Consider the following 13970-nt stretch of genomic DNA (forward strand, 5'->3'; position numbering starts at 1 on the left):
TAAGAAACCACAAGTAACTAAGAACAGAAAGAAGTCTATTGTTAACAGTAATAGCTAATGATATTACTCTGACCTGAATGACATTCCTTTATTGTTTATTGATCCTAACTGATCATCATGATTATATTTTATGATTATACAGTTAGAGACGCGTATCATTAATTCATTATATTCGACTTTATTCAAAAAAATGGACGTGCAAGTTTACGGGCCTATTGAAGCGTCGTCTGATATTTACGATGACTTTTTGAATTACAATTACAAATGTGATTAATTTATAGATACAATCCATATTTTGTGTCTTTGTAGATTATTGTATTGTAAATATTATACACAATTTAATGTGTTTTATGACTTTCGTCCACTGCAGGTGTTAATGGAAAAACTGAAAACACGACATATTTAGGAGTACATGCTGTTAAGTTAATTGGATGGGGAGTAGATTTTGATGTAGACTATTAATTGATGATCCACTCTTAGAAGTATGAATGTGAACAGAATAGTTTTAAAAAAATCAAATGGGCATAAATCAATAGTCACAATTTGATTACCTACTGGATTTGTACCTAACATCTAATATATTCTCGTAAAACAATAATGTTTGTTAATTTAAACTTAAATAATACTTATTACTAACCTAACCTATTACAAGTTACTAGTAAAATTACTATTCGTTTATACTTAATATTAAATAATGTAGATTTTTTTCCCAACGATTACTTTATTTTCACAATTATAAAACTGTTATTATATTTTATTAGTACCTTAAATATTTAATTAATTGCCTATGAATAAATAAATAAAATTACACTTTATAATCAGTGTCACGCTATAATGATTATTTACTATCGATCTATGCCCACGAAATATACACTATCCAAGTACCTACATGTTACTTATATTGCCTATATTTAACTCCTGTAAATGAACGGTTAGAAATTGAATATTTTAGCTGCTGTTTATGATGATTACCAAATGATGTACAAGTACTCTTGAACATCTCTGTCTAATTTAGCAAATTATTGAATTCATACTTTTTGTATAACCTACACATAGTCACATAAATATACAAATGATACAAATAAATTATCACTTACTAGGTACTGTGCATCCACGTCTCGTATGCACAAACTACTCGGGCTACTCGTCGTAAGTTCATACCTAAAAAAAAAGACTAAATAAGCATGCATTTTTAAACTTAAGACTGGTAAAAAATGCATTGAAATATGCCTTTAAAAGTTCAGAAATATACATTTATATGCATTAAAAAACTTAAAGTATGCACGAAAAATAAATGTATAAGCATTTTTTTAATAGGGAGAATTATAAAATATAGTAAAAATTTAATTTATAAAACACTGCAGTGTCATACAAAAATAAATATAAACTAATAAAATACTAATTTTTGTAAACATGTTTGGAAAAGTAAATAAAAATGAATTCAAGCTTTATTGATCCAATTTATATTAACTTTCATGAAAACCGATTTTGCTGAATTAACATAAATAATAATATGCTCAATAACTTAAAAAAATCAACTATATGATGCATTGATGCCAACTATGACAATACACCTAAAACACGCAAAAACATACACTATTAATTTTTTATCAATTTATCATCATTGTTATGAAACAAATTTGTATCTCTCTTAGGATATTTTCTGATGAAACCAAAAAAACTCGCAAATGCATGTTGCAGTTAACATGCCCTGCTTATATTTTACATTAAAAATTGAAATTAAAACCTACTCTGTGCTATACTAAATCCCCTTAACACATTAAAAATCCAAGTCTAGATATTAATTATTAGGTACTTACTAAATAATATAAAAATCAATACAAAAGAAAACTTCCATATTAAAATAGGTTTAACATTAAATAGCTGTACAACATACCTAATATTTGTTGCAATCGCCACTTTAACAACAATGAATTAGTGTAAATACAGGGAAATTTAAATCCTCAGCCAATTACAAATCAATATAAGTCATTAATCATAAATTACAGGTTAGCACCTAGGTAGAGATATACTCGAGAATTATAGTTTTTGTCTCTTTATTTATTTTCAATAACAAAAGAATCTTAGTTGAGAGTGTTTATTATTGAGATGTTAGTGTTGATATGGTAAGGAAAAATATAAAAAATACTATATTTTGAATAGAATATAGATGTGTGCAAAACTGGCAGTGCATCATATTGAACATTTGTGACAGATTATATTAAAATTTGATTGTTTTAAGAATATTTTCTACATTTTAATATTTATGTAATAATTTATGTTTCAATTAATTTTTAAAATCAGATTCAAACTTGGTTTGTTTAGTATAATGCACTAAAACATTTGAGATAAGCAAAATTAACTACAATTTATCTATTACGGCTGATAATTGAAATTTCTTAAAATAAAAAAAAAACTCTGAAGAACTTTAATGTGTTTAATTTAAAATTAATAATTGCTTAAAAAATACATAAATATTATAATCTAACAGGCAAATTGCAAAATAATTTTAAAAAATACATGTTTTTCAAAAAAAATTCTGTCATTATTTCATCTAGCATTAAAAATATAACTGGGTGCAAAATTTATAATATGCAAGTATACTTACTCAGTTTATAAAATTTGTTTAATAATAACTAAAAATAATTTAAGAATAAAATTTGATTATAAAACTTTAATATTCTATTTTTTTTTTTACATTTTTTTTTTTATGGTTCATCAAAAATACTTATTTTTTCACATTATTCAAATGCATGAAGAACTGAATAATGTCTAAACTTTCCTGTATTACAGGTACATAACAAAATATAAATATTAAACGATTCAATATTTAAATATATAAAGATATTATAACAACAATAGAATTTGGTAACTACCATGGGATATAAAACTAAAAAAATATTATTCTCTTAATAAACAACCAATTAAAAAAAACAAAATAAGGAATAATAATAAATATTATACACATTGATCTTAAGTATAATATAAAAAGCACCACAGAAATAATTTAATAGTCTCTGCTCTATATTTTTTAGTACCCATCAGTTATAAATCTAAAATAATGATTAATAAAATATTATGGGTTCGTACAATAATAGTCCCTCTAACCTATTTTTATAAATTATACCATTAGCTAGTAATGACAAATTAAAATATTACTAGTTAGAAATAAGACTATTGACTATTGCTCAGGAAGCATTAGACTGGATGATGAAAAACTATGAGGGAGAAAACCTTTTTTACATAAATCATCTGATTTATCGGATTCATCCTCAGAATCAAATTCATCCAACTGCTCGGTGTCTGTTCTGCCCAAAATATCTACAAATAAATAACATACATACACAAATTAAAATACTAATGAAAAAAAAACAAAATTATTTAGAAATTATTTATTATTTACCATTTGGTTCACTTCTATAAACTTCAGATCCATAAATATGTCGCCATGACATTGAAAACACAAAAAAAACAAAAAGAAGATTTGATCCAATTCCTAGACAAGCAGATACTATTGGCCAATGAAACATGAGATATCGTAAACCGCCCAAGTTAGCAATGATGTTTATCTTGGCAGAATAAATTTGAATATCATGATTTAAAATCTCAAAATAAATGTCTGTAACTGGGTGTAACTAATAGATAAAATTTATAATATATAGTAAAATATTAATTCAAAACAATGACAAAAAAAATGTATAAGTACTTGATCTTCTTCAAAATCCGTATACATTTCTAACTGGATTAATTGTTTTTCTGCGGATAATCCCGTCAGATAAAATGGTATCATGAAAAATGTATGAACAGCATGATACAGTTGGCTCATATACCTTAATCTACTTGATCGGCAAGAAGATGATACAAGATAGCCAAATTTGTCACTCAAACGAACACAGAGCATAAACATTCCTTAAATAAAATTAATACAACATTTAATAATTTTGTAGTGATACTATTACAAAAAATAGCATATTAAAGTATATTTTAAAACAAATATTAGTTTTCACAGTCAACTCACCGATTTCTTCATTAACAGGTGAATCTGGTAGCTCAACATAAACAGTAATTTTGTATTTTTGACCAATCATTAATAACTGGTGGTTTTTGGTTAACTGAATATGTGCAGATGGATAATCACATAAACCTTTATTGCTGTGACAGGATCTGAAATCAAAATGGTACAAAAATTAAAATCTAAATCTTATAGAAATGTAATTACATTTTAAATGCGTGTATAGTGTATACACATATTAATATAAAAAATAATAATATAATAGATAAAATACCTACTGTACATGTTTTTCTCTAAAAATTTAATTTATTTAGGTACCTACTTTTCAATAATTTTATAAATTCTAGTTCAAAAGTATTCAAATATTAAAACTATAGCTACCTACCTAATTATATTCATTGTGATTGATATCATAACTCATTTTACCAAGTACTTCCATAAATAACTTTATTATCCGTCATGTATATTTTTTAACAGGAATAAATAAAGGTTAAAGGAGCAGAAAAATTATATTATATAAGGATTTTATATTCATAAACATTGTTGAAGAAATGTAGACTATAGTTAAACTATACAAATCATAATGACAATTTTTTAATTAAGCAGACATGAGACATCTATAATTACTAATTAGTAACACTCTCTCATTGATAGATTTGCTTTTACTAATAATGAAATTAAATATCAAGCCGATCCATTCATATTTACAACAGTTTATAATACAATCATAAGTTATAACACAAATAATTGTTAATATTATTGAAAGTTAAATAATCATTAAGAATTTTAAATTAATTTTATCATTATAAGTTTATAATGACTCTTTACTCATGAGTATTAAATTACTTTTACTGTATTCAGATACCTTTTTGATAGTCTGAGCAGACCAGTTATTTGAGATAGGTAAAAACATAATATTATAGGTATTAGGCAATAATTATTTGGGCAGCATCCAATTGCTTATAGACTTCAACTATCTAAAAAATGGTTAATAATTAACAAACATTAAACTTTGTATCAAGGGAATCCCCTATTGTATAAGGAATGCAAGCTATTTGGATGATCTTGGCCACTTAGTGGTAACAATTTCTAAGTTACGTCAAAAAGCATACAGCTTATAGTATGAACATTTCACAGTAATAAAGACAAGACAATAAGTCAATACTCACTTGAATTGCATGTGAATCGGACGGCTGAACATGAGTGAAGGCATGTACGCATAATAGAATGCTATGTACAAAAATATGGACACCCATACGATGGTAACGATAATCATTGAGAACAGTCCACCCTTGTACGTCGTGTCCAGCAAACAGTTAACAACGTCTGATACCATATCGACCGTTTTGTCGACCTTCTCGTCGACGATTCTCTTCAATCCAAACATTTTCATAGTATTTGACGTGTTAGTAATCTATTACTATAGCTTTCAGTTATAAATTATGATTGCAACAGGTAAACAAAAGGAACATGTTGCGCGTGATCTACCGCGTTCACACCACACGCACTATTGTAATATTATTATTAATTATATTATTATTATTTTATTATTATTATATTATGGAGTCTACATAATTTATAACGGCTGGGCAACTTTAAAACGGATATCGATTGTTGGTAATAACTAATAAATAATAAAGAAAAATATTTGATGAATGACGATAAACTTTATTATAGAACAATATTAATAATAATAATTAATAATTCCTACTAAATAAAAATAATATTAAAAATGACAGGTTTAAAAAAAAAATTGATAACGGTTCGGCATCGGCAGTTGTTGGCGGCGGCTACAAGTTTCGGAGATTACGACTACCGTGCTAGTATGTGTGCCTTAGCGTGTGAGAGAAGGCGCGATAAAGGTTAAACGGTAGGTATAGATCAAAACGATAGCATTTAATATAAATAATACAACAGCTAATGAACAGTTTAATCTATATAGGCTGTCCGCACTTTGCACTGTATAACAGTACGATAAGACATGAAGATCATCGGCCGTTGTAATAATATAAATTAAATTAAATGCAGCGGCAAATGGCAATACTCGTATAATTATGGTTAACTATGATATATTAACGTATAATTATTTAAAATGCTAATGTCCAGTGTCCGGATTGAAAAAAAAACTCAAAAATTAAGATGCTAAACTCAAACAATTGTTTAATTAACAAACCTTTAAACTTCACAAAATTAAGCTTACATTATATAATTTTATTAAGAAGACACATAGGTATATCTGTTGTCTCCGTCTTACAAGTGCTTAACATGCGGTAAATTTACACTCAGTAGATCACGTTTAGCTCCGTTAGTTTAAAAATAAGAGTGAATCGACCAATTATGAAACTTGATGTTAAGAACATTATCTGTGTTTGAATGATGGTTTTTTACGATAATTTAGTTTTTAAGTGAATTATGAGTATTTTAAATTTACGCTTTTTTATATACGCATAACTTGATACAAAATTGAATTATCTTAAAAACCCCGCATTTAATAAAATATGATAATGAATGCACGATAATGTTCCTGATATCCAGTTTCATAATAGGTCGATTAACACTCAAGCTAACGGAGCTACACGTGATTTGCTGAACGTAAATTTGCTATGATCTATGCACTTATAAGACGGAGACAAACGGTTGTGTAGCTGTATAGCATCCTCTTTTAAGAGGCACACCCACACGTGTTGTCTCCGTCTTACAAAATATGTACAACATAGTAAAAATTGTTTTGGGCGGGACAATATTTTATTCACTCTGTGTTTTAAGTTACTTAAATTTATTATTTGGATAACATAAATATATAGTGTTAAAGTTACCTATCAGTTTTAGAACATAAGTTTTTTTTCATTTAATTGTTGAAGATAAGTGATTAATATAGTATTAAAATACCAAGACGCTATAGCACAGATAAAGTTCTTTCCTATACGTCCCTTATGTCGGTAATACTACATTACTACAGGGGCGTCATTTCAGGTTTTTTTTCGGGTGTGCGAAGTTTCAAGCAGGCCATTTTGAAATTTAACCAGGCCATATAAAAATAGATTAGATATACATACGTATATGTATATTATCCTGCATTCAATTATTTCCATACATTATAGACCGGTTATTATAATTTGATTTTAATCATAAAAATGATTGTGCATTCGTGGCTCGTGCATTATTTTAGGCTTCAGCAAGGCGCAGGCCAATTGTAACATTCTAAAAGTAAGGGGTGCAACTGCACACCCTGCCGCCCCCCCCCCAAATGACGCCCCTGCATTACTACTTCTATATAAATACAGAGGCAGTTAAGTTGTCCCACGCAAAACACTTCTTGATATGTTGTGCGTTTATAAGACGGATGAGTGTGTCCTCTTATGTCTTATATAGTTATATGATAGTATATAACCAACTTGGATTAAATATTAATAATAAAATATTAATTAATTATTATTTAAAAAAACAATTTATATGTAGTAGTAGTTAGTTACTTAGTTGAAAGTCTATTTCCTGTAAAACGTGTTTTGAGCAAAAAATTCACGCTTTTCATTTTTGGTCAACACAGCCATTGTGGATATCCACATAAAATTATACTCAAACCATAGACCTTTATACTAGTATAAGATCTATGACTCAAACTAGTCATCATTGACCACGAATACGATAATACATTTATACGAATGACATTATCGGTGGCAACCAAATTATATATTGCATAAATAATGCCCCTTAACAAAAACGCGAGCAGGCTCCATCCACAAGGGGGCTGCAGTCGGCCGGGTTTTAAGGAGGTCGATTTAACATGACAACATTAAAGTGACTTGTGTGTGCAAAGTTCAAAGTAAACGCACAAAAGTGTGTGCGAGTTTAATCTGTAATCCTTTTCGGTCAAAATGTCCTATAAGCGTCATCGACATCAAATATCGTAAATAATGAGAAAATTATGCGGGTCACAAAATAAATTGTTGTCAATAATGATTAATTTTATACCTACATCATAGATACATATTTTTATATGATGAACCAATTATTCTATAATTTAAAATTGTTCAGTATACAACCAGTAGCATTCACTAATTGTTAATTACTTATTGTATTTTAACTTTTTTTAGAACATCTCCGTCTAATAAAAAATTTACAATCTTTTTGACGTACGTAAGTAAAATCTTTAAAACAAACTTTGTCATTTCCTTGAGTGGATTTAATTATTTCCATAATTACACAGAATCACAGAAATATAAAATTACTTAGAGACAAGGTACTCTATACTGCATTACATACAGGAACTAGAGAAGTATAGTAACCGCCTAAGGTTTAACCGTAATAATTTATCGTTAGCAATATAGGTGGCTCGAGGAGGGTTAATATAAATAAACCGCCAATAACATTTTTCTAGGCTTAAGAAATTTTGTTCCGATCATTTATCATTTTATTATTTGTCAAACGTACTATTTTATTGATTTCGATACGTGGATGAAGTCATTATCTGTCCATAATATATATATATATATATATATATTACTCTATAATATAATATATATATATTACTTTTAATTCAATATTATTTTTATATTTTGTTATCTGTTTTTGTTAGGATTTACTACACATATTTAGTTTTTATCTGATATGTTTTCTTTATATAAATTGTAAAAGGGTATATTATACCCGTTGATATACAACATAAATAAATAAATAAATAATGCGATTAATAGCTATTATACGTTCTGGACGCAAACTAATTGGTCAGTCGGTATTACATCAAAATCGCGTTTATTGAGATGACGTTACACCGACATTTGCTGTCTCCGTTTAAGATGTATAATTACCTAAATATAAGTAAACTTTTCAAACTCTACAAAGCAAACTATGGGGATTTTTTTCCGGGTTTTTTATCCTAGATTTGACAAAACTGAAAGTATTTAGTTTGACAGATTTCGATTTTTAAAACTGATTTTATATTTTAATATAAAATTAATTATTTATATTTTAATCAACAAGTTTACTAGGTAAATGTAGAGGCGATTTTGAATATCTATTTTTCAACTGAAATATCGAAGAGTAAAAATGTGATTATTTTTTTAAATATTATTTATATGACACTTTCAAGAACATTATTTTAATTTTAAATAAATTTAATATTAAGAACATTAAAAATCGCTTCTACAATCACCTAGTAAACTTGTTGATCAAAATAATTCCGTTTAAAAACTTAAAATCCGTCTATCCAAATTTATTCAATTTTGTCTGACTTTCTGGTATAAAAGTTACTTTTTTTCATCAACTTCAGCCTCTTAATATTGTTAATAATTATTAATTAATATTATAATGACAAATATTTATTGAATGAATGTATATATTTTAAAGAGTGTCTTATTTTCCAATAAAAAATCATGAAACTCAAAACAATTTCGAAATTTTTGATTGTATTAAAAAAGAATTCTCGTCGAGTTTGTGGAAATACTGAAAAAACTATGGATTTCCAAAAAACAATTTAATCTGTATAAAAAATCGGTACAAATTTTAACTTCAAATGCTTATGACAAATTGATTTGACTTTCCAGCAGATAAACTTTTTAATAGTTATTAAAACAAACATTTGAATTTAAATCCAGCCATTTATTAGATAGAATTATGTGTTTGGACCATATCCTATAAAATTAGCACCGAATAGCGAATGCTAATAAAATTGGACAAGCATCAAGATTTCCAGGAAGAAAAATTTGATACCTAAGAATTACGAACTACGCCTACTTCCAGTCCAATGCTTAATAATAAGCTATTAATATTAAAAATCGATAGGTTAGGTAACTATATACGCTATATTAGTTATTACTTATTACTAGTTTACTACTACTACTACGCGCGATAGTTAACGATTCAGTTTCTTCAATGAATGATGGCAAGTTGTGACGGTGTTGACGAATTTTACAATTATGTTTTCTACCCTGCCTTATGCCAGACAGTTGTTGGCTTATATGAAAGAAAAATGTATGGCCGAATGGCCCGAATGGAGTGAATAAAATAATATTTAAACAATGTGCAATAATGATAGGTATTAAATAACAGAGGGAAACGACGGAAAATTATTAGCTGTGGGAAAATATTAAATAAATATTTTATTTTTTTACGTCGTAATATGTCTTGAATTTGTTTGTAACACTGAAGGTAAGCACACTGCTGAGCGGTAGCGTCGGAGGTAACGGTAAAACCCAATCGGACATTTACCTCCACCACAACAACACGCCGAGACAAAAGAATTTTCACTCCATCATCACTGCGGTGTGTGTTATAGGGGCGTCATTTCAGGTTTTTTTTTCGGGTGTGCGAAGTTTCAAGCAGGCCATTTTGAAATTTCACCAGACCATATAAAAATAGATATACATACGTATATGTATATTATCCTGCATTCAATTATTTCCATACATTATAGACCGGCTATTACTGGCAATCCAGATGGGATCGGACCGCAACCACACCGGACGCCGTCAGCCGAAAATGGATCCACAGATTGATACCGAACCTCTCACGATGGCTGGCGAAGCCCACGCCGGTAATGACGTATCACTTAACCCAGGAGATGTCAGTACATGGTTGCTTTCGCAGCTACCTTGCAAAAAGGAATCGGGCTGACGACAGCTACTGCTGCTATTGCATGGACCCAGATGACACGGCTGAACACACGTTGTTTGCCTGTCCAAGGTGGCTGGACGACCGAGCCCGACTAACTGAAATACTCAGGAGACCTCCAAACGCCGGCGACGTGGAAGACATCCGTGCGGTCCGACTGACCTGCCCGACGATTCCGCCGCCAGGGGAAGACTGATGGAACAAGCTAAAACGACCCGTCACGTTCTCACCAGCATGATCGAATCCATCATGTCCACCAAGGAGGAAGACGAAAGGGAAGACCAGGCTCACAACAGGACTGCAGCAAACATGAGAAGAGCTCACCTAGTCTGAAGCGCAAACGGGAACTCAAGATGAACAACTGGACTGACACTCGCACTACTCGCCACCGCGAATCGTTGGAGGTGTCACTGACCACGTTGTTCATCCCCCACCTGTGACACCACGGGCGGGACGGCGATCACTGCATCGCAGCAACTCAACAGGGGAGAGCGACCACTCAAGGGCGGCGGACTCCGGTCGGCCCGCCAATAGGGACCTGTACGGGAACACGAGGGTGTCTGACTCCGGTCGGCCCGGGAAGACCACGTCGAGGTCAAATGTAAAAATGTATCATGTATTCTCTTTTCTTATGTATAACTTAGGACTATGTTGGGGGGTAATTCGGAGACTGTCTGGATTACCCCCACGTATGTATAATTATTTGTTTCAAATAAACGATGGCGGCGTCGCGGAAGTATTGCGAAAGCAGTTCCCGCGGCGTCATCGGTTCAAACAGGAAAAAAAAAAAAAAAAAAAAGGCTATTACAATTTGATTTTAATCATATAAATAATTGTGCATTCGTGGCTCGTGCATTATTTTAGGCTTCAGTAAGGCGCAGGCCAATTCTAACATTCTAAAAGTGAGGGGTGCAACCGCACACCCAACCAGCCCCCAAATGACGCCACTGGTGTGTTATATGATGGTTCAAAGTTCTAGGTCTCAAATGTTGTCCACGAGCATATCAATATTTATGAAAAATTAATTTAACTTTCCAGTAGATATACTTTATTTTTCTTAAAAAAAGGTAGGAAAACCTTTTTAGTCCTTGTATTCAATTTTAAAGTTGTAGATAAATATAGGAAACTTTTATGAACACAGAATACTTAATAAATTATCGTTAGGTATTATGAAAAAGAATTTTGTCAAGTACCTACCTAACCACGTATAATTGCTTTTGAAAGTTAGAGGGAATTTTCAATATTAAATTCTGAAATACTCCAACTAGATTATCCTATCATTTATTAGAAAAGACACTGAAGTTGAAATTCGAATAAGCATTAAATGACTAGCCATATTTTAATTATTTTAAATATATTTCAAATAATTTCACGGAACCATAAACAAGGTTCGTGACACTCTGGTCGGGAACCTCTGTCTTAAACACGTAACTCGGAGTTGTTAATTTGTTTTCATAATATTTGGAGCTTGACAAGCCTGATTTTTTTACAAATTAATAATCATATTGTTGAATAGATATGTTCTACCCAGGGATCGAAACCGGTTTTTCAAAAACCGTTTAAAACCGCGGTTTTTTCATTATTGAACACCGGAACCGGAACCGACATCAAAAGCTTTAAAACACCGGTTAAAAAACCATAACTGAAACCCGAGGCCTTTAAAAAACCGTTTATAAAACCCAAACCGAAACCATAGAATTGAAAAACCGTTCTTGAAAAACCGATTAAAATTTAAAATCAATATCGGTTTCTTCAAATTTTATAAAGTTAATTATATTATTTATAATTCTAGTTAAAACGAGTATTTTCATTTGAAGAAAATAATATAATGTTGGAATTTATTAATAAAAATCCCGATCTCTTAGGTAATCACTAATCAGTATTACGAAATATTAATATCTATTGATAATACGAATATTGTTCTATTTATATTTTATATTATTCCTATACTTATTGTATTGGTTCTAAATTAAAATATAATATAACTACTATTATTTTGTCCGCCCCTATGCGGTTGTACATGTTTGTAATCAATAATCAGTAATCTGAATTGTTGTTATTTGAAGTACTTGTGTAAATTATGATATATTTATGTTATTAGTTATTTATAGTACTTATTAGTTGTTACAATAATTTATTATTTTTTCGTATTTCGCCGATCCTTTTCCGTCCTGCAGTCTTGATCTCTCAGTTTTGATCTCGGTGTTATTCTCACGATCTCATCAGTAATACTATGCTCAGAACTACTGGAGAAAATAATGTTGATACGAGCAAATAAATAATGATGGTAATTATTAATTAATTGTTATAGGTACCTGGTACCTACAATCTACATGATTACAAAAGTATCTACATATTATATTTAATACTTGTTAAGTATTTACAAATTATTATTTTATTTATACATTTAACAGACAGTTTTTTTGTTTTTATACTTATTACCTATGAAGTAAAACGTAATTACGTGCCTACCAATAATCATAATTTATAAATAAATATTTATGTTTAAATAAACACTGGAATCCACAGTTAAATGTATTAGCTTTTCTTAATAATTTAGCTGTATATATATATATATATTGTGGTTTATTTTTTATAAAAACAAGTATTGCCATATGAATAAATAAATAAATATTATACGAAATTAGTTCTGTTGATCATAACTTGGCATATTGTATGTAAATTCTACACAAAGTGTACAAATCGGATACCTATATTTTAATTTTTAGGGCTTTAGGCTCAGCCCTTAATAGTTCATAGATAGATAATAAAAAATGGATCAACGGTTTTTAGATGTAGAAAAATATAATAAAAATTTAAAACACCGTTCCAAAAACCATTCCTGAAACCGATAAATTTTTTTAAAAACCTTTTTTGAAACCGAAACCAAAACTATAAAGTATGAAAAACCAATCTTAAAACCTAAACCAAAACCAGAAAATTTAGAAAACCGTTCTCAAAAACCGAAACCGAAACCGTTAAAATATGAAACGGTTTCGATCCCTGGTGCTACCATTTAAGAATGTGAAACGATAGTTTATATTTTACATTTTATATAATATATTATTATTATAGTTCTACTTTCATTACTTAAAGTAGCTTCATTTTCCACATCAGAGGTATCTCTATAATTATATGTTTAATAAGATTTATTTTTATTTATCTGCAGATTACTTAGTTTTAACATTTTTATGATATACTTATTACTTACCTTTCTATAGAATGATTATTTTTAATTTTTTTTTTTCGATATAAATTAAAAATAATAAATGACAAACCACATACAGGTTTTATTCTTAGTAAGTAGGTACACAAGTCACAAATAAATGTTATACATAGCCACATATAG

At 29.4% G+C, this 13970-nt stretch overlaps 1 protein-coding gene across 1 annotated transcript; it reads right to left on the minus strand.

The window, feature by feature from the left end:
• Positions 1–3003: 3003 nt before the first annotated feature.
• LOC149060402 (seipin-like) lies at positions 3004–6057 on the minus strand. Its single transcript, XM_089217569.1, has 5 exons — positions 5182–6057; positions 4019–4164; positions 3707–3909; positions 3404–3635; positions 3004–3321 (listed from the first exon to the last, which is right to left on the minus strand). Exons 1-5 carry the CDS (start codon positions 5403–5405, stop codon positions 3182–3184), a joined length of 945 nt encoding a protein of 314 aa, XP_089073695.1. The 5' UTR covers positions 5406–6057; the 3' UTR covers positions 3004–3181.
• Positions 6058–13970: the final 7913 nt, after the last annotated feature.

This window comes from Diuraphis noxia, unplaced genomic scaffold, assembly GCF_037042655.1.
Source record: "Diuraphis noxia isolate RWA-SAM2 unplaced genomic scaffold, SU_Dnox_SAM2 contig0001, whole genome shotgun sequence".
Lineage (NCBI taxonomy): Eukaryota > Metazoa > Arthropoda > Insecta > Hemiptera > Aphididae > Diuraphis > Diuraphis noxia.

Coding starts and splice junctions, on each gene's coding strand:
- LOC149060402 (XM_089217569.1), bottom strand. CDS start 5,405: ATGAAAATGTTTGGATTGAAGAGAATCGTCGACGAGAAGGTCGACAAA. Junction 3,636..3,706: donor CGGATTTTGAAGAAGATCAA/GTACTTATACAT, acceptor TTTATCTATTAG/TTACACCCAGTTACAGACAT. Junction 3,322..3,403: donor TTATAGAAGTGAACCAAATG/GTAAATAATAAA, acceptor ATTTATTTGTAG/ATATTTTGGGCAGAACAGAC.